At 41.5% G+C, this 21675-nt stretch overlaps 1 protein-coding gene across 2 annotated transcripts; it reads right to left on the reverse strand.

Annotated features, from left to right (window-relative positions):
• Positions 1–342: 342 nt before the first annotated feature.
• ZNF410 (zinc finger protein 410) lies at positions 343–18273 on the reverse strand. Of its 2 annotated transcripts, XM_071426842.1 has the most exons (10): positions 18217–18273; positions 16829–17038; positions 8015–8150; positions 7490–7723; positions 7012–7203; positions 6002–6161; positions 5502–5683; positions 2748–2837; positions 1514–1639; positions 343–966 (listed from the first exon to the last, which is right to left on the reverse strand). In XM_071426842.1, exons 2-10 carry the CDS (start codon positions 16859–16861, stop codon positions 782–784), a joined length of 1338 nt encoding a protein of 445 aa, XP_071282943.1. In that variant the 5' UTR covers positions 16862–17038; positions 18217–18273; the 3' UTR covers positions 343–781. The 2 variants fall into 2 exon arrangements, with proteins under 2 accessions (XP_071282943.1, XP_071282944.1); XM_071426843.1 differs by lacking the exon at positions 16829–17038 and having other exon boundaries at positions 18217–18263.
• Positions 18274–21675: the final 3402 nt, after the last annotated feature.

The raw sequence follows: 21675 nt of genomic DNA on the forward strand, positions 1-21675 counted from the left end.
GATGGCAGCCAAACTGCATCACTTTGATTCCCAGGTACCTGGTGGAGCTTCTGCAGGAACCTCCAGGTTACAATACCTGTACCAGCAGCAGCACTACCTTTCCATTCAGCTAGGGAGCAATATAAACTCTAGGCATTCCCTTTGCATAGAAGCTATTACAGATACACAGTACCTTAGCAAAACTCTGCATTCTCAGTAACACCAGTTATGAAGGCTCTTTAAGTTAACAAAATATTCAGAACACCATGTGGAAGACTCATTTAAAGAGCTTGATATACCAAAAATATTTTGGAGAAAAATTACTGGGAAAAGCAGGAACAGAACACATGAAATGTAACCAAATGATATCAAGTAGTACATTTATTTCATATAGTAAGTCAGCTTCTGACAGTGAGATGTATTAGAATATAGTCTCTGAAGGTAAAGGGTGGAAGGAAGGCCTGTTGCTCAAGATACTGAATATTTGAACAGTGCCTAGCACAATGAGGTCCTGGTCCTTAGCTGGGGCTCCTAGGTGCTCCAGCAAAACAAACACTTTAGGCTTTGGGGGATGGACTGCATAAGCAGTTTTGAAATGGCGTTCCACAACATGGGCTAAGTGACACCTAAGCAGGCTTCACCTTTCAAACCTTGCAAGAGAGAAACTTGGTCCAGCAGATCTTCTCCAACTCCAGTTTTAGGATTCATCCACTATCTACCCACCCCTCTGTGCACAGTTAAAGCAATGTTCATTCATCCCGCTGCAATATGGTGAGCCTCAAGAGGAATGATGGATCCCATCTCAGTCACCACATATAAGAGGGCGGAAAAAAGAGCAGCTGGTCTCACCCTCTTCTACTCCAATAATTGACTCAGTGTCTGGCAGGTGCAGAGACTCAACACCAAGGCTGGGCTGAGAGTTCATGGAGATGAGATTCTTACTATGCACTGTTGATTCTTCCAGCAAACTGCTGCCCATCAGTGACTCTATTGTGAAAAAAAAGGGCAAAAGAGAATTCCCATGATGCAATTACACTGCAATATAAGCTACAATCCCTGCCCCATTTCAAGTTGTACTGAATTCTTCCCTAGACACCTACTTTATCCATTTCTACTCTTTGGGCAGCCAGTGCTCCAATAGATGGAAAATACTATATTTATTGTTTTGAACCTTACTATGGTGGGATCTTATGCAGGATTGTCTTTATCTTTAAATAATTCACATTGTGTAAAAACCCAGGCTGCTTGCAACAAGAAAACATAACCAAGGGAAGAAATCCACATAAAAAAACCCAACTAGGTTCCCATTGATTTTGAAAACAATAAACATATCTGCCCCTTGACCGCCATACAAAAATACACCTTTGTCTTCTGTCCTAGAAAAGGAAAAGGTAAACAGTCCTTATCTCCAAGAGGACTTTTGTTTCTTACTGGCTTGTGGTCTCATATTATGAGGACAAACATCTCTTCTTCAACCATCTACTAATTTTTTTCCTGCACTTTTCCCCCAGAGTGAGTGTGCTCCCTTCTTTACCTGGCTGTTCTCGCTCCCTGCTGCCAGCTGTTCCAATTCGGGAGTGGTGTTTCCTCATATGCACATTTCTGCTACCACTCTGGGAAAATGTCTTCCCACAAATTTGGCACTGATGGGGCTTCACTCCTTGGAGTCAAAGGGGGAAGAAATATCCCAAGAATTACCAAACTGGGAGAAGAGACCTCATCAACTAAGAAACTAATAACAGTTTTGAAATGGCTGTTAATACCGCTGGTGGTAATTTATCAGTAAAAACCAAATGAGATATATTCCCATCTCCTGGAGGGCCATAAGCTTCTAGAATAGAAGAGGTTTAGATATCAGTAATGGCAGTTGTTGGATAACTCAAGTCTGAAGAGTAACAAAGTCTTCAAGTCAGACTGATGAGAAGCAACAAGTTATTTCAAATCATTTACTCATTGATATGGAAATACTTGATGTCCCACATATAGAATAAAATGACCAGAGTCAAAGAAGCTGTCTCCTGCCATCACACAATGAATTGCAGCATCTGCTTTACATTACTGAGCAGAGACTTGATGATGACTTGTCACTGTGAAAGGATTTTCATTTTACAGAGCAGTTCATAATTTTCACAATACAAGCATGCTCTCCATACTTCTTGGCTCAATGGCATGGAAGCCAAGGAGACAGGACAGAAAGAGCATGGAGAACTCAATCCCAAATGTTATTACCTCAATAAAATCTCCCATTCCCCAAACATACCATTTTCATTGTATGCTGATGATATTTTTGACAGATCAATCAAAACAGAAGGCAGAAGCTTTGAAACACTTGTGAAATACATCTCCACCTAAACCTTTGTCCAATTACAAGCATGTAGGAGGAAAAAATAATGGAAAACTCTACCCATTTAGAAAACTCTACCTAGGAAAACCTACCCAATTTAAAGAGATTTCAGATTCAAATGGCTGTGGTTAATATACAGAGATGCTAGAGTCTCTCTTTTAAATAACCAAATGGCAGCTATGAAAAAGATATTCAACTTCACGACATTTTAGAAAAAATTTTTAGAATGTAATTTCAGTTTAAAAATAGACACAACCTAAAAAATTAAAATGTACAGGCTACAGGCACCACAAAAGGGAAGTCAAAAAACACTATGACCAAAAGTTCTGTAGAAACCAGGATTTTTCTAAGGAAATCAAATCAAAGTCCTACAATAAAGGTCTTTTTTCAGACAAGTCACAGAATATCAGATGAAGACTCTTACCTGAGTGGACAACCAAATGTTTCCGAAGACTGGAGTATTCAGCAAAGGAGCGACCGCATCCCTGTGCCTGACACAGAAAGGGTTTTTCCCCTACAAGGGAAAAGTAAGTTCTTAGATTTTGGGATCACAACTTAATCTGATTGCCCAAGTCCCTGAGAACAGCCTGGACATCTCTACTCCATTCTCCCATTTGGCCTTATGTATATCAGAGTTCCATGGAAATTGCACATCCTTCCTAAGGCTTTTACAGCATTCTCTTCACCAGAGGAAACAGAGGCATTATTTTAAAATATTCTTAGACCATCATTCATCGAAACTGAAGCACTGTTTCTAGATAATCTTCCAAGTATATAAATAATAATAGAGTAATATAAAACTACTTGATCTATGATGTATCTTCTATTTGCAGTTCTCAACAACCAGCTCTCTGTTCCACACACTCACAGGGTCCTGCTCCCTTTCTGCCTCTCAGTGCCCAAAACCCCATTAACTGTATTTCCCTTCATATCAGATTCTATACTTTGTTTCAGATCAGGCTGAACTTGCCAAAATCCTGTGAGAGATGTGTCAGTCATTTATATCTATGTGAGGAGGAACTGTAATTCAAGGCACGAATTGTTCTCATGGGCTGAAGTTTATATCCCAGCTATTTTGGATTTATTTAAGTTATGATAAACTGGGAGGTTACTACATTAATGCAGTGCAATAAAATTAATCTGTTTTGAACACTCTCTTAATAAAGCTAGACACAACTTTTGCCTGCAACATCCCACTAAAGAACTCAATATACCATGTTTAACGCTATCATTTCAAGTCTTTAACTGGACCCCTGTACAAGAGTAATAGCAAGACCACAGGAGATTAAGCAAGCTATTTTAATAATTTATTGTACAACATATATGTAGTTCTTTCAGAGTAAACTTGTTTTTAAAGATATTTCTGCTGTGACTTTGCCTTTAGAACTGTTCTCCCAACACCTCATTTATTAGCCTCTTATCTACAATAGTATTTGACAGCTGTAAGCAAAAAGGATCAACACAGCATGTTCCAATTGGTGTTACAAAGCTGAAATATGTAGCAGAGTCTCAAACACTGATTGTACTTTCAGGCTTGCTAAAAATCTTTAAAAGTTTGGAAAAACTACCATTGACCTAAATAACAGCACACGGTTCCATCTATAAGACACCCTGGAGCTACTTACACCTGCAATTTGATAACACCTTTGGTCTGATCAAACTCTTGATTCCACTTTATCCATTTGCAGTTTAGAAAGCTACTATTTACTCCTCCAGAAGCTACTACTCTGCTGGTTGCAGAATGCTCTCTTATCAGGGAGGATTGTGCATGTATCAGCTGGGCCTATTAACTTAATCTGGGAGATTGGCTGGGAGCTGTAAATGCAAAAGAAAACTGCAAAAACTATGGCTGCTGTTACTACACATTCAAAATTTTATTATTGGGATACACAATTTTTAACTACATCCCAACATCTGCCCCCAGACCATGTGTTCCAGCTAGACTGCACATACTTTAAAATAGCAGCTTTTATTATGTGCATCGACACACCACATACCATACGGTCGTGTTTAAGGCAGGCAGAAGGCACAAACAGCTGCTGGCGACCCACATAATCTGTAATTTCATTTTACCAGGGAGGCCTTGTTCTCTCACACTAGTCAAGGTTATTTTGAAATGTTAACCAACTGTAATACAATGCTTGCAAGGCCATCAGGGAATCTCTAACAATATTCCAAGAAACCTGAACAGGGCCATTTGTTTGAGTATTGCGATAACCCTGAGGCTTAAAAAACTAAACAAACAAAATCACCAGATTATTCACTATGAACTTTGCAGGTCATTAATTAAATTGCTGGTCATTATTATATTGCTGGTCATTTCAACAGTAACTTTTGTGCCTCTCTCAAACAACTTTCTAGTACAAAAATACCTAAAGCACTTTGGCTGCTATACCAACTTCTAAAAATACTGACAAGGCAGGATCATATTCTCCAGAGGAGCCATCATAAACAAACCATGTATAAAATACAGCACTACGAAATAAAGTTCTTATTTTATTTACTATAAAAAGCTGAGCATGAATTGAGAGTGTACAGGCTCCAGTATACAGTAACATCCCAAAATAGCATTGGTACAAACAGCAGTTTGCACACCATAATGCTGCCTTCTAATTAATGCTTTTTTCTACTTTTCTTTGCTACTATATTTTTGCTACTCATTCCACTGCATTCCTCATTTCCCCATATGTCCCAAATGTAGTCATTCTAGAAGCAGCATAGGTAACACAAGCTAGTCAGTCAGGCAGACGTCAGCACAGCCCCTACTATCTAAGTTATTGAACCGTTCAGGAATTTTAAATAACCTCTTTACAAAACACAATTTCAGAAGTCATGTTCACTAACTATTCCCTTGGTAACAGTCTAGTTTCACACACCCATCCCTCCATCACACTACTGGAAGGGAATCTTCAGAGTATGTTCTGAGCAGAATACAGCATCACCACACACCATTTGAAAGGTAAAGCCTGTGTGAAACTGTACAAGATAGTAAAAGAGATTAGCACTTGATTTGGCCGACCTACAGATCAAGGTGAATTGACAGAAAAGAGACATTAATGGAGGGCAGAGGTAAACAACATAATACTTTCAATAGTTTGAGGACAGAGGAGGAAGTGGTTTATTCCTCAGGAAAGACCCCACCTCAGCAGACCACAAATAGGTGAGGTCTAAAACACACCAGTGTGAATTCGTAGGTGGTTCTTCAGATTTCCAGCTGTTGTGAACTGTTTACCACAGCCCAGTTCTGTGCACACAAAGGGTTTTTCACCATTGTGAGTTCTCATGTGCACCTTCAGCCTCTGCAAGACGTAGAAACTTTTCCCACAACCCTCTGCTGGGCAGGTGAAGGAGCGGTCGTTACTGCAAAGCAACAAAAAGCTGTTTCATTACCAGCTACTGCAACGCATTTTTTCATGAACACTTGACTTCTTTCTTTTATTAAATATGAGTACCTGTTAAAATACAAAAATTCTAAACCAAACATAACAAGGACCTGCAAAATTATCTAAATCTAATCCAAGTTTTTCAGCATAATTGACTTAAAGCACTCAACAGACCTAATATTTCTATGAATAATGCCAGGCTTTCACAGCTTCTTAATGTCAAAACCTAACATTATCTCAAATACAGAGTGCATTTTTTCAAGGCCATAACAACAAATAGCTTCATTCTGCTCACCGGTGTGTTTTCAGATGATACTTGAAGTGAGCTGGCCATACAAATGTCCGATCACAGCCCTCAACTGTGCATTTCAGCTTTCTTTCCACACGAGATAAATGAGGAATGGGGCTTGAATCTTTTGGTGGCCCATCTCCTGTGCAAAGATGAACATTTTCCCCTGGAAAAAAAAAGCCCACCAAAAAAAAAAAAAACCGATCACTATAATCGGTCAAGTTTAATAGAAAAAACAGCATCATATACGATACAGGATTATAAATCACGTGTGTGTCTGGCTACTAACTGTTTAGGATGTCCTACATGCTGCTGCCTAGCCTATAGCAGGGATCAGACACAGATTTGCAAACCCTACCAGGCCCATAAAATATTCCCAACAAGCCATCTGGATCAGATCAGCTGCTACCAGATAAGGCTTATCACAAAAAGAATAGAAAGCCAATGCACCAGAAATGGTAAAAATGGTCTCTATATCAATATCAAACAACCAATTTTAACTAGCAGCCAATTTCACCTATTGGCTAAGCTGCTTTTAAAAACACCTCAGCTAAAATAAGAGGTATTGCATTTGCGTGCAATTATTTATTAAAATAATTAAGTCTGAAGCATGCGACTAAATCCAATTATGAATTCTCCAGAAAACTGATCTCCAAGCTCAGTAGAGCTAAAAAGAAAGTATTATTCACAGTATGTATTAAAAATAGGCTCTTAAAAATGAAAATGAAAGTTGAAAATCAAGCAGATATAGTCAGCAAGATATTCTTTACATGTACTGGAGAACTAGTAGGCTACAATGAACAGATGGTTCCGCTAGAGTTCATTCCCCAAGAAAAAATGAGAAGCCTATTTATAATGAAGAAAAAAGCATAATTGTTCTATATAATTCTGTCACTGATGATTTGAAGATGTCATAAGCGATTCAAAGCAAGAGAGAAATAGAGAAAGAGACAATGTGAAACTAGGAGTCTTGTACGGAACATTCAACTTTGAGCCACAATCTGTGGATCTCCTACCATTATTGCTTGCTTTGGCATTCTTTGCGAGCTGTGCCCGAGTGGCAGCAATTAAACTGTCATGGGCCAATTCCTGCACTCGTAGGAACCATGGGGTACTGCTGTCTGTGCTATCATGGGAGAGAAAGTCATTGCCAGAATCTTCTGCTTCATCTTGAACAAACACCAAGTGCTCTGCGGGAGACCCCAGCCCTAGAAAAGACAAATTTGTGAAACAATAATGCAGCAGAGGGAAATTTCTTTTGTTTCTCAGAGATCAGTGCGCATAGCATGGATGAAATAGCTGCCCTGAAAAAGTCTCCACTGACCTCTACATTGTAGAAAGATGTTGATGACTAAGTGCCCCTAAAATGTCCAATAATGCCCAGCAAATTTCATGATCTTTCCTCTTCATAAGCAGCAGGGACAGATTTGTACTTGTATCTCCTGCATTCTGCTGAGACATATCCAGCCAGATGACAAACAGAAGGACAATTACCTGCTCTTGTTAGGTTGAGAAGAATGAATGAAGTGCTGTCGCTGGGCTGGAAGTCTTGCAATAAACTAGAAGTTTCTGGAGTTGACAGAAGTTCAGATGGTTTCTGTACATTCTGTGCCCTTGTTTCCTCTCCATCAGGGCCTACATTTACCTGGAGACTTCTCAAGACAGCAGATGAAGAAACATCTTTGGAAGAATTAGTGTGACTTGGAGAAGTGAGATCTCTTTCATCATCTAATGAGGAAAGTGAAACCAGAGTAAATAAAAGTAAAAATACACCGTGACTAAAGGACACCTATGAAATTATTTTTCTAAGAAAAAAAACCCAGAACTTGAGAGAGAAGGGAGGAGGAAGTTTCTAACTAGTCAGACTTCACTATTAAATGAGAAAGTTCAGTCACTCTGCTGAACTTGCTCCTCCATCCCTGGAATGTCGTATCAGCAAGAGACAGTGGGCCCAGAGTGGTGAAGTAAAGACAGTTGTATGAAGGGCAGGGTCACAAAGATCTGCCACATAGATCTTACCTGGCAACATGAGTCTGTTGCATTCTGAGGTCTCAGTAACAGGAAGCAAAGAGAGACAGGTGATGTCTTTTGGTTCTGACTCCACCAGTCCTTGTCCCAGTGGAATAGAAGTATTTTGAACAAACTGAACCAGCAGCTGGAAAAACATACTGAAGATTAGGTCAAGAGCAGCACAAATCATTTAAAAAGGTACTAAATCCAGTCAATCCAGTAGTCCCTACTGTCTTGTAGGAGACATTGAATATAATACCATGAATACACACAGATATAAATGTAAACTTCTCAATTTACATTAATACAAGGAAAGAATTGTTTGTCATCTCTGAAATACCTACAAACTTCTCATTCAACATATAATAAAACAGCTCTGGATCATTGCAAAGTAAGTCTAGGTAGGCTATATTTCTTTTTAATTTTTTACCACTTGATACTTTATTATGGTCTAACATTTCAAGGTAATGTTTTCCACATTCAGCCTTTGGTACAGGTATTTTTTTACATCATTATCTTTAAATACTTAACTGAAAGCTGGCCTTTTCTAAACTAAGAAAAAGCAATCAGAAAAAGATGTCTGTCATATGGCTATTCAAAAGCAGATAACAGTCAGAGAAACACGGTTGGGATGACAAAGGGAAGAACACAGACAGCCTTACCCATCCAAATCAACTACTCCTAAAACCATGAAAGATGGACAACCAACCCACCCACTAAGGGGATTAACAGAAGAAACCCTCTCCAAAATACTACACAAAACAAGGGGGACTATTGCATAAAGAGGTACAGGACTTAAACTGAGATGCATTCCCTGGGGAGGAATTTGGGACTGGTCAAAGATTTGGGGGGATTTGTCCAGGAATATAGGGCATTGTTTAAGGGAAAGGCCAAAGGCAGGAAAAGGAAAAGATCAAGATGGATCAGGGCAGAACAAACATAAGAAAATGGAGAGGGAAGGATAAAAGGGGCCCATTGCACATAAGCAGGAAGTTGGTCAATTCAGTTGTCTGGCACAGCCTAACTCTTACACTCCATCCTGTCTTCTTATTAAACTCCATTCTTACCTGCTTCCTGTGTGGTCCTGCTCTCTCCAGTGGGTCTCCAGTGGCACACACTAATTTCTAGTGTGTGTCATATGCTAATGAACCCCAAGCCAGCCTAGTTAGCAAGTGAAATGAGAAGTGTGGGGATACATCCCAAAGAAATCCATGAAGGTTTTCCTTAGGCAGCAACCCTTGAACACAACCAGGTACTTTGTGTCGCCCATGTTTCTGAGGATAAAGCTACAAGCACTCAGCCTGTATTCATTTTGATTTAACAAAGGAAGTGCTGCTGGGAGTTAAGAGATAACACAGTCTAACTTTTGCAATAAACTGAACAAATTCTGTGAACTGCATGAGCTTTTTTAAACACGGTCTCAAATCCCTCCCCTGTAGGGATTTACACTTCAGAAGCACAGAAGGGGGCCAGCTGTAACACACCCAGTCACATACTCCACATTTCAGAGAAAATACTGCTCAAACCCCACACGTAGGACCTATTTGTTTGTCTTTAATTTCTGTCAAACAAATTAACTCATATACTCACATTCTCAGGGTTTTTTTAAAACACTGAATGAAGAAATATGGACAGTAACAATACACTAAAAAGTTTAACCTCGAGTTCCTTATCTCTACAAAATTCCTTAACAAAAATCCTGCATTCTGCGGATTCTGCTGCTGTCTAGCAAACAACTGTATGTAGCAAATTTTTATCTTTGACATTTCGATGGAAATTGTACAAGATAGTTATTCAAAAGCTACTACCCTCATTGTGACACATTTTAACATGCAGTCACAGAGAGCCCAGATAGAGTTGTCCATGCAGGGAGATAGTTCATCAGTGTCAAAAGAAAAAGACTAAAAAATCCTGATGTTCCTAATGTATATTTGTGATTAAAACCCAACAGTCACAGATAATTTGATTCTTATTCTGTATGTTGTGATTGTCTTAGTACTTCCTTTTCAGAACTATTGGCATCTAATTCCAAATTATTCCTGTGGCAGACAGCAGCCTTTTGAGTCTCTCTTACATCAAGAGAAAGTCTGTTAAATCAAAGAAACTGTAAAGAAAACAAACAAAATTGTATTTTGTGCTCTGATTTCTCTATGTTCATTTCCTCTCACAAAAACACTAGAAATACTGATTCTTTCTCAAACACTTTTAATCAAAGAGTTGCTGCTGCTGTAGGAACCCTGAAGCTTTAACAGCCCTGATTGGTCTCCCTGGGACCTGCACCCACACTGTCTCCCTAGGGGCTCTTTTTAAGCTCAGCCTGGGCCAGTCATTCCCTTCCTGAGTTGTGCTGTAGGTTTACCTGTCTCAAGCCCTGTCTGCTGCATGAACCTCAGATTTTTACTGCATCTGTGTCTCCAGCTCCATCTTCTGCTGCTCCTACCTGGCCTTTGGGTAGACCCTGGACTGGTTCACCAGTCTGCCTTATCTAGGGCTGAGGGCTGTGGATTCCAGCACCTGCCTCTGCCTTCCATGCTCAGATGCTGCAGTATTGTGCCCTGGTCTGTGAGGGCACTGCCTGGGCTGGGATCACCCTTGACTCCCTGCTCACCCTCCCTTAGGAGCAGGCTGTCATCACTGACAATTATGAAGCTACAAATTAAGTCCTGCAGTCATTCAGATGGCAATGTGCCATTTGAACTAGGCCACAAGCCAGATGGCAGTTTGAAAGGTTAGAATTGTTTCATCTTAGATATAAGAGTATCCAGAGGACCTAGCAAGAAGATGAATCTATTTTTATGTTGTCAAAAAAATATGTAGGCAATAAGAGACAGTCTCCCCCCACCCATACCCAGGGCCATGCATTCTAATTAAGGATTAAAAAATAGGAGAAAGAGAAGTAAAAAGAAGTTAGGAATAATGTGCAAGGCAAGTAGAAAAAAGAAGTAGACACTAAAAACTGTGAGCACTAAGATTTAAATTACTGGATTGTCTTTTATACTGATGAGCCCTACTGCTTCTCACACCACCATGAAACACCCACTTTATGGACTTGCCTATTTTTATACAAAAAGTCCTAAATGAAACTTGCCTCCTACAAGAACAAAGCTTTGCTTCAAACCCTCCACTTCAACATAGCAATATTAAGCCGCTAGAGAAAAGCAAAATGCAGCAATCACAAACAGATGGTCAAAAGAAAGAAATTCCTTTCAATTTGCTTTGTAAAGTAATGACAAACTAGTACAGAGAATTATGAGAGGGCAAAAAAAAGCAGAAGGAAACAAACTAACATGAATCATGCCCCTTATTAAAATGTGGAATAAAAAAACCCTCAACCCTGCATATAAACTAAAGCAAACCAATCATCAACTCAAATAATTTGGACAAAATAAAAAGTTTTCATGTTAGTTTTATCTTGACAGATTTTTTCCTAAACCTTCCTATTCAAAATCATTGAATACCTTTGTGAACAACCACAGCAACTGGAATACAGGAAAGAACTCATTACAAACATTGTGTCATGCTGTCTTAAGCTTCTTGCAATATGGTTTTGTAGCTGCAAGTAAATAGGAAATTATAAAGGTATCTGGTAATTGGCTATTCAGCATAGAAATCTAGGAACAGGACAGGTGATAAATTAAATGCACAGATGCCCAAACACTAACAAACTCCAGCAAACTGCAGATAAGAGAGAGTAAAAATACCCAGAACTCCTGGGACACTGATGGATGGGCCAGTACAGGAATAACTTGAGTGTGACCTTGAAAAAATTCAACCAGAAACTTTGTAAGGAAGAGGAACAATGCTATCTTGGGTTACCAGACCCATATCTCATTGGCAAGAGCAAAATTCCTATGGGATACGGGGGAAATTCTGGGACTGGGTAAAACATATCAAGGTATCTTGAGTGGAGACTGTAGGATTGTGAAAAACTTATGGCTGTTTAGGGGAAGGACCAAAGGCAAAGAAATGGAGGGATCATAGGTGAGAAACAACTATTGGGAACAGAAAGGGGATTGGGGAGAATACTGATTGACCACATTAGCAGGCTGCAGGTTGCTGCTCTGCATCACCACTGGGGTCTATCTCATCCTCTCTAATGCTTTCTGCTCCTAAATGGTTTCTGAGTACATTCATTTGATTAAATTCACTTTGGCATAGCCTGTGAAATAGAGAAAAACACCATCTGGAAACCCAAGATCCTGGCCAGAGGTTGAATTAAAAAGCCCAAGGCCTGGAGATGGATACTGGAAGAACTCGAGGTTTGGCAAAGAGTGGACAGATGCATGACCACAAGTATGCATGTCAGCCAAGGGAGGGCACGTGTGATATGCAAGCAAATGTCAAGCCTTTTTACCTGATAAGTAGGGACAGGATTAGGCCATTTGTGTTTGAGTGTGCTGGTAAAAGCCCTATCCTGCCACACAGCCATAATGTCTGTACTGTCTGTGTGTGCACAGGCACATTTTTGCAGTTCAGGCCCAGGTGCACTTCTGTGTGCACCTGGGAACACTCTGGTGGTCTCATGTCTGAAAGACCAGGAAGGCAGGAGCCTCCTGGATGATACAGTTTGACAGATCCCATAACCAAATAACATCTGGCATCACAAACAGGCCCCAAACGGGCTGTAAATATTCCTGAGATGGTCACTGTAGAATCCCTCCATAGGGAGGAGACTGATCCACTATGACCAAAGTGCTAGAATTAGTAAACAAAGCAGATAGGTCATCTTGGGACACCAGAATAGGCATAGTTAGGGAAACTGAATGTACAGAATATTAACAGATTACCAAAGGAACAATAAGAGGTGTGAGGTGGCTTTACTCTATAGCTAAGACATCCCTTGGAATTTGAAATAAATTTTAATATTGCAAAAGGACATCCTTGACTTAAGAGACTGAAACTTTATGGGACAGATGTGAATCATACAGAGAGAATCTATAATCCTTGGAGGGCAAAGTTCATATGATGATAGAATGATATAATGAATGATATTGATATAATGAACTTTATTTTTGCTCTGCCATATCACCTTCTTGAATATACTCTCCTTTAACTACTTCAGCTGAAATGCCACATAACTGAAAATTCTGTAAATAATACAGTGAACGTATTAAAAAATGTAAAATATTTCTTGGCTCTGGTCACTAAGCAAATACTTGTTATCCCTGCTGGTCAATAAGAAATGGTTGGACAGGATTATGTCAGGGTCTATCACTACAAGCAATGTAGAATGCTTGTGTTACCAAGAGACTCAAATAATGTTCCTGACCTGAGAGGGAAAAAAAAACCCACAACAAACAACAACCAAAAAACTGTTCAAATAATTGAGAACCTCTACTAGAAATCCTTAACAACAACAAAAAACCCAACAAAATAAAATCCAAAATACCCCAAATCAAACCAGATAAACAAAACAAAAAACAACAACAACAAAAACCCAAACAAACAAAACCCACCAAAAACAAACAAAAAAAAACCAAAAACTGAAAACAAAACCAAACCAAAACCACAACCAATCAACCCAACAAAACCAGAAACAAATGATGATATGGCCACCTGGGATGGGTCATAAGTTTGTCCCATAATAGATGATTCAAAAGGCAAGAAGTGTCAGGCAGCTGCTTTGGCTGAAGTGGGGATTGCTGGGAGGGACAGAGTAAGAAGGTTCTCCAGAACCTCAGATCTATCCTCCCACTAGACAGCTGGAGAGCTAGACTAGATTGCCAGAGCAGCAGGGACCATGTCTTTAATCAAAGCCATTCCTGTTCTAAATTTAACCAGTGAACCACAACAAAATAGAGAGGTCAAAAGAAAATTTAGTGGAGAGGGAGGAGAAAGGAGGGGCTGGAGCTGAAGGGTGTGCAGGGCAGAAGGCTTGTTACCTAGAAACCGGGATGTCCTCCTCCCATACAGCCTCTGGGGAACTAATTAAATCACAAGTGTCTCTCCTTGTGCAGCGCTGAGGAGGAGAGAAAGGAGAGGCTAAAATACCTCTCTTCGTCCCCTTTTCAATAACTAATTCAATTCACAGAACAGAGTTGTAATTCATTTGATTATGCTAGGAGTTACCCCAAGAGCAGAAAGCACCCTGTACTGGACCAGTATGGTGGAGGTGACTGGAAATACGAGTAAATGTGATAAATCACCTCGAAGGCTTAAAGCATGCAAAATGCAAATCTTAGCAGTTCCCTGAGGGATGATAGTTACATAGCTTTGGGGGCAGGGAGTCCAGAGGAAAAAGCAGATCCATCTGTTCATACAATTGTCTCCAAGCAACTTTGTAACTTCTTATGAAAGGAGGATTCACTTCTACTCAAGCATTAAATATTTAATAGTATGTTGGTGGCTTCTTTAGGGATAAAACCAGTAGCAAAGAAGTCTATGCAATAGAGACACAGTGCTTTGATTCTTATCATCTAAATGTCACAGAAATACAGCTAGCTCTTAATTAATATACTTCTCACATGGTAGGGTATATGAAAAAACATCTGTGGCTATAAGAATTGTGGTGCCATGGCTTACTAGAGGATATAAAATCATTATTTACTTTCAGAGACATTTGAACTGCTATTTGGGAAAAGCGTAAAAAGGATATCTACCAGTTTCACATCAAAGCAATAGAAAATAGTACTAACTTAACACCCAAGTTTCATAATCAGGACTAAAAAAAAAGGGTATATATACATGGAAATAAATCAAAATTTTTAGTATAAAATAGCTTCAATCAAGATTGAGGAATATGATTTAGAAGACAGCATCTACAGAAAGGATACCCTCTGCAACAACCACTGTAACTTTTTTTATTTACCAGGCCTGTTTCTTCTGGAGAATAAACAGCTAACTCTTATTATGGGCTTGCTGGGAAGGAAATGCAACTCTGCCATGAGGAAATAGGACTATTATGTAAACAAGCCTAATTAACTAAGACCTTACTCAAGTTGAGAAAAGACAAGGCCCAGTTACAGCTCCTATTTGAGGAATGAGCAATGAGCATTCCAACTGTCCTGGTCCTTGACTGTCAGAAATAACCTAAGGGAAACCACCCATTCACAGACAAAAGTAGCAAAGTCCTCCCACCTTAAGGTTCAGAACTCAGAAGGAAATTGAAAGAATGTATGAGATATATCAGTGACAAGGCAAGAGAGAGGAACTCTGCAGATCGTGCTGAGACTACTCAGAGCTGCTAGGAATTTGCAGCTACTTTTCCTGAACTGTGTGATTGGAAGGGCTTTGGCTGCTCTGTTAAGAAACAAATGCCTTAACATATCACATGAGCTGTAATGAATTACCAGCATGTAATCATCATTCTTTTTAGAGTACCAGTTTAAGATACACGCTGCATAGTTCACAGGGATAGAAACTCAAGACTTTTGTTCAGAAGACTCAACAAAAACCATTCAATTATGTCTTGCAAACTTCCCCAAAGGGTATTTCATAGCTGTACCATATCCTCTGCTCTAGGACTTCAGCTATCTGCAGAGGTAAAGCTGAGAACCAGGAAAAGCAAGAACACCAAGTGATAAAACCCCTGCATCTTTAAGTGGGGATCTCTAGCACAGCGAGCCAGCTAATGGCCGTTCAACCTGAAAAAAGGGCAAGAAATAGGAGAGGCAGGAGGTGGTGGTGGTGGTGTTGAATGTAACAAATTGCAAACACTTGTATCTAGCACATTAAAGGTAAGAGTAACAAAACCCAGAACTCCTCAGCAACTGTTTAGTGAGCCACTGCCAGAGAGACATCTTGTAAAGGTTCAACCAGAAATTTTAACTGGTAAGAAGAAAAGCTATTGTGGCTTATCAGAATGGGTCTTATGAGAAACCAAACTTACTATCCAATCCAACAAAGACATCAGGATGTATTAAGCTTATTATGCTTTGTTTAGGGGGAGGATCAAAGGAGGAATCAAGGTAGATAAATTAAGAACCAGGGGTAGGGGGGAGAGAAGAGACTCCAAACATATGTTTGCTGTGCCTGATCACTGCAGCCCCTCCTATGTAATTACCAAAGACATTCCTAAATATTCTACCCACAAGTGAGTCCACTGCTAGTGAGCTTCTAGTTGACTAATGCAAGTAGGAGGCTCCCACAGTCTGGAAAAAAAAACCAAAAACTATTCCAGCCAGAAACTGGCTTAAAAGCCCTGGCTCTGGGCAGAAGGACTATAGGCCTGGCAGAGATGTGAATGTGAGTATGCGCAAGAGTCGAGTGATGAGGGTGCAGCTATAACCCACCAGCAAACCATGGCTGTTCATGCTTTCCCTGCACATGTGATAATCTGTATGTTCATGCTTTACCTGTTTGTGGCCAGCTGTTTATGCACAAATGTCCCTGCAATTCATGCCCAGCTGAACCTGGAACAGTCCAGCAGCCTCACACCGAGCAGCTGGGATCCCCCCTGTGCTGCTGCCTACCACTTCTGCCAACTGCTGAATGGCAACAGGAGTACTCTGAAGAACAGGACTGGCTGATGCTGATAGAATAATTCAGATTGTCCAAAACCAAGTAGAGCCAATTCGGTTTGAGGGAAAGAAATAGTCAATTTGTTAATTTATTTTATTCTCATAACAAAAGAATGCTGTAATAGTGGAAAAAAATGTAACCTGAGAACAGGCAAGAATATTGGCTGATACTTGAAAGGAAGTGAAAAAAACTTGCAATATTTCCTAATTTTTTACCATTTAAATCAAAGCATGGAAGCATTAGAAGATGTCACTGAAAACACTTGGAAAATTAGTATGTAAGCAGCAATCTGAGTAAACTCATTGACTCTAAGTGTTGCCCACAAACATTCCTGGGAACCAAACTCAGTTCATAGTTGCTCACCTCAGGTTTGGATTCTAACTCATCCGATAACATTGATTCAAGTGTCCAACTCCTGCAGCTGTTCTCAGCAAGGCACAGATTTTTTTTTTAATTTTTTTTTTTTAGTTCAGAGAGAACAACACTCCCTGCTTATTTTCATATTTTCCTAAGTGCAAACCAGTGTGGTGGTCCTTCTGCAAGAAGCTCTGCTGCGGAAATAATTAATTTAACCTAAAACAACAAAAAAGGAAACATAAAGAAAGAGGAACTGAAAAACAAGAGCAAAGCAAAAAGAAGTGAACATGTGTTGATGCAACTGTAAAATATACTTTGAGGTATTGGTAAAATTCATTAACTGAGGTTCCTGGATTTCTATTTTCACTGAATCAAGAAAATAGCCTTTAAAAATTAATTTCACGGTGTTAAGATGTTATTTTCCGCATTTTCTTTGCAATCACTAATTTTTAATGGATAATTGCCTTGTTTGTTCTGGAAACTTATGGGATCAACTGCAAATCACATAAAGTATGCAAGATATGAGGAAGCTGAATTCCCAGTCCACAACACAATGGAATTATCCAAATTATTGATAAAAGGGAGCCATATACAAACAACCTGTTAGCAGGAAACATCAGTTCTTCCTGTCAGTCGAGATATTTCACAGAATCAGAAATTTAATTTCTTGGTGAGCCCAGATAAATAGAACTTATTTCACAAACACACATATGATGCTTGTGCTAAAAGAGGAACATTGAGAACAAGCTTTTATTGCCTGCCGGGAATACACTCACACACTGCTGATGGGAGAAAAATGTGAACTACATACAGTTTTTTCCCCTTTCCAACACAACTACCAGTCTATCGACCATGTTAAAAAGTAACGAGAATACTGGATCAGCTAAAAAGAGAACCTAAAAGCCTCCCTCTCACACTCCTGACAGCAGCACTGCAGCACGGAGCTTCACTTGCCGTGGAGGGGGTAGACACCGCACAGAGCGAGCGAGCGCAGAGTAACTCAGCCCTACGCTCGCAGCGGGCCCGGCGCTACCCCCGCGGCCGCCCGCTGCTCCTGCCAGCCCGTGCCCGGCAGGGCGGGCCCCGAGCGACCCACGGGCACCACAGCCAGCGCTGCCTGGCCCGGCTGCCCACGCCCCGGCCGGGAGGAGCCCTGCGGAGGCCCGGGGAGGAACGGGGGCAGGGCGGAGCGCCGAGGCCCGGCGGGGCAGGTGCCACCCGCCCCAGGGCGGGGGTCCGGCCGCAGCCGTGAGGGGCGGCCCCGGCAGCGGGGACAGGAAGGACAGGAGGGCCGGGGCGTCCCCCCGCGCCCCGCGGCTCGCTGGGCTCCCGCACCCCTCGGGGGTCGGCAAGTCCCGCAGGAGCGGCCGGACCACCCCCAGCACCCGCCTTACCGGCATCTCCGCCGCCCGGACGTGACGAGCCCCGGCCGGAAACACCGCGCGGGCTCGGGGCGAGCGCGGGGCGGGGCGACGCTGCCGCCGGCTGCTCCCTCATCGCCCCGAAAAGAGACAAGAACAGCTCGGTGCCTGGGATCCCCCCGTTCCCTTGGGATCGTTACCAGGACTGCAGTCTTCAGCTGCAGCCTGGTTCCTCTTCGAGTAAACCTTTTTTATATGGATTTCTACCGTACCGGTGAACATTATGCCGGAACCTTATGGAAACCTTCAATCTGCTGAGCTCCTTTTTTCCACATAAATCAATACGGAAGACACATTATTCCAGGTTGTTACAGCACACGTGGAAACACCTGTTTCCTACTAATACTTTGTTTCTGTTTAGGCTTTGCTCTGACTTGCTGCTCTGTCTCTTCTTGCTAATGATGGAAAACTCCTGGAGTTCACTGTAGCTCACAAAAAAAAATATACCCAAGTTACTAATTCCAGAAACATACATGTCTTTGCAATGTACTTAAAAAAAAACAATAAAGGACTGAGTAATTTTAAAAAAACTTGCACTTTGGTTTTAGCTTGTTATCTGTACATGACCAGGACAGAGCACCTGAAGAAGCTGGCAGCCTCTGGTCCTGACATTAGCAGCTGAATCAGTGACCTTCAGGCCCTGTAAACTTTAACTTGGTTATGGCTAACCCATAACTTTGGAGCCATGTGTGATTCCTGACTGCACAGCTGCTCGTGGCACACTCCTGGTGCTGATAGGCAGTGAAAACCCTCATGCTATGGAAGTAACCCAACAGCAGCTGTCAAGGCTAGCAAAATCAGGTTTCCTGAGGCTCCCTCAGAACACTGCCTCTTCTGATCCACAATGGACTGTGAAAAAAATCAGTGGTCACTTCTTGGTAAATGTCTGTCATCTCTTGCCTTGAAATACTTTGGAATGATTTCTTTTTTCCAGTCCCTCCAAGATATGCAATATGGCTTCACGGCCTTTCAGAACATTTGAAAATTTGATTTGCAGCATAAAGATTCACAGTTATCTCCCTCAGCTTTAAATGTGCAGTGAGTGGCTTAATGGAGGAATCATACTGACAGCCTAGTGCTTCAGCAAAAAGACTATTGACCAGCTACCTGCTGGAACCACCTGGTCACTCCATAAAGTCTGCAAGCAAATTAGATGCATGTCTTTTTCTGAGGTAATTATCCCATCAGCTTGCAAGCATTGCATTAATATTAACAAAAGCCTGCACTGTGAAATCAATTTTCAGTCAAGCTGAAGCACATTTCTGTTGTACAAGGCAGGGAAAAGTGATTCAACACCCAGAATCAACAGCCTCAGAGACTGGGCTGCCTCAGTGCCATACTGGCCCTGCAGATGGATTCTATCAGGGAATCTATAAAGTCTGGCATTTATCATATTGGACCACTCAGCCACAGTTGTGGTGGCCTGAAGCTTTAGACAGATTCATTTATTTAAGCTAACAAAAATGAAAGTAATAGCTTCTGAGACTGAATTTTTAAACACAATCCCAAAAAGCTGGAGCTCATTAAATGGCTATGCAGCAGTAACAGTAAAAGACCATTTCACTGTACTGTGGAAATATATTGAGGAATATATTCAGTGCAGGTAGCTTGGTTTGCACTGCAGTATAAGCTGCAGATTGAGTTCTCTGGATGTCTGGAGTTGGAGGTAAGAGGCTGTGAACTGCCAACCCTTTGACAAGCTCAGGGACCTGTGGCCCAACCAGGTGACCAGACACTCAGAGACACAGCAGGAGCCAAGGGCCCCCAAATGTTCCCTGCTTAGACTGTGAGGGTAAAAAACCTAGGGTTTCCTTTGTTCAGGACCCCAGCTCAAGCTGTTTAGTTATTTCATCATGATTGAATTATTTTAAGGATTGGGACCAGTGAGACTCTGCTGTGGGAAACCTGGCTTTGAGATGGTAAGGAAACCTTGTCTGACTGTGTGAGTATGGGGGTGTGTGGGGAGTCAGGCTCACTGGGGCTGCCCACTGGGAAGGGATTTCAGTCCCAGCTTAGGTGGGTGAGAGTGTGACTGCCAGAGTAGGTCCTGGATGGTCAGACAGGAAAGTTTTCCTAACTCAGCATGCCATTTCATTACAGATCCAATACAATCCAACAAAGTTAACAACAAATGCAGAACTACTAACTTCATAAACCAACTTTTCTTGATGCTGCTTTGGTAATCCAAAGGAACTGAGTCATAAAGCTTGATGCTGTTTTACATTAAGATGCTCAGTAATCTTGGAAGTCCTTTGAATCATCACCAGCTCAACGATGGGGAGTCGTTGAGTAGATATTAAAATATGGAGACATGTAGGCGCATAAGTTCTTTTCATTTGCATCCTTCTAGGCCAGATGAGTTTGGCTGCTGCAGAACTTGCATCTTGACTGCCTGGGGAATTTTAGTGGAATCCACAGTGGGAGTAGCACAGCAATTACCTGAGTTGTTTATGCTGGTTCAAGTCACTTGTGCAGGTGAGTGAAGAAGCACTGGTCCCTGATGAGAGAACTGGCCCTGGGAATTTTCTGTAGTTTTACTTTCATAGCAACATCTGCCTCTACAGGCTCCTTCTCTCCAATCAGGGGGAAATGGAAGACAGATTTCCCCCAGGACCAGATTCAAGAAAAGAGAACTGATGCTGTTTTTTCACCCCTGTTGTGAGACAGCAGAAACGGGTAGTCATGGAGTAAAGGGAGAGAGCTGGTTTAGATTTGGTTGCTAATGAATCTGGTTATAATGCGTGCCTACTCCGTATAGAGGGGAGTCTAGACTTCATTTCTATTAGCACATCTTTAATTATTTTGTGCGTACATTTCTGAAAACTGAGATATAAAGTTGTTAAATAAACTGTGTCCATTATTCCAAGATACTGGCAGTACTCAATTTTATTTCGATGAGTTGTTTTTCAATTATAAAAATGTATGCAATTATCAGCACTTTGTTGTTCAGCCTTTACAGCATCAGCACGTAACAGACCTAAATTCTTTCAAAACTCTGTATGCACAGAAGTCACCCTTACACACCTACAGCGGATGTTGGCACGGGTTTTATAAAAGCGTGTGAGATTTAAGAAACTGAAGAGTGATAAGATTTGGAGCATTTTCTCCTGCATCGCCCCAGGCTCGCACCCGGTTCTGTCACATGTCGGACTCTGCCGTGCTCCACCTTTCCTGCGTAGTCAGCGCGTTTCCCGCGGCAGCAGCAGGAATGCTGCTGAGGTAATTTTGATGGCTCAGAGGCGTACGTGCGGTCCCGTACGGGCCTCGGCGCCGCCGCCACCAGACATCACCAGACACCCTTTCCAAGTTTTCCTAAACACCGGGGGCCGTCCTGCGTCTGCCCCCCGGCAGCGGCGGCCGCTCCCCCTGTGGAGCCCGCAGGGAATGTGGTCCCGGGCCGCGCCCCGGGCAGAGCCTCCGCCGCACTGCGTT

Source organism: Agelaius tricolor, unplaced genomic scaffold, assembly GCF_023055355.1.
Source record: "Agelaius tricolor isolate 1412-34295 unplaced genomic scaffold, bAgeTri1.0.p SCAF_5, whole genome shotgun sequence".
Lineage (NCBI taxonomy): Eukaryota > Metazoa > Chordata > Aves > Passeriformes > Icteridae > Agelaius > Agelaius tricolor.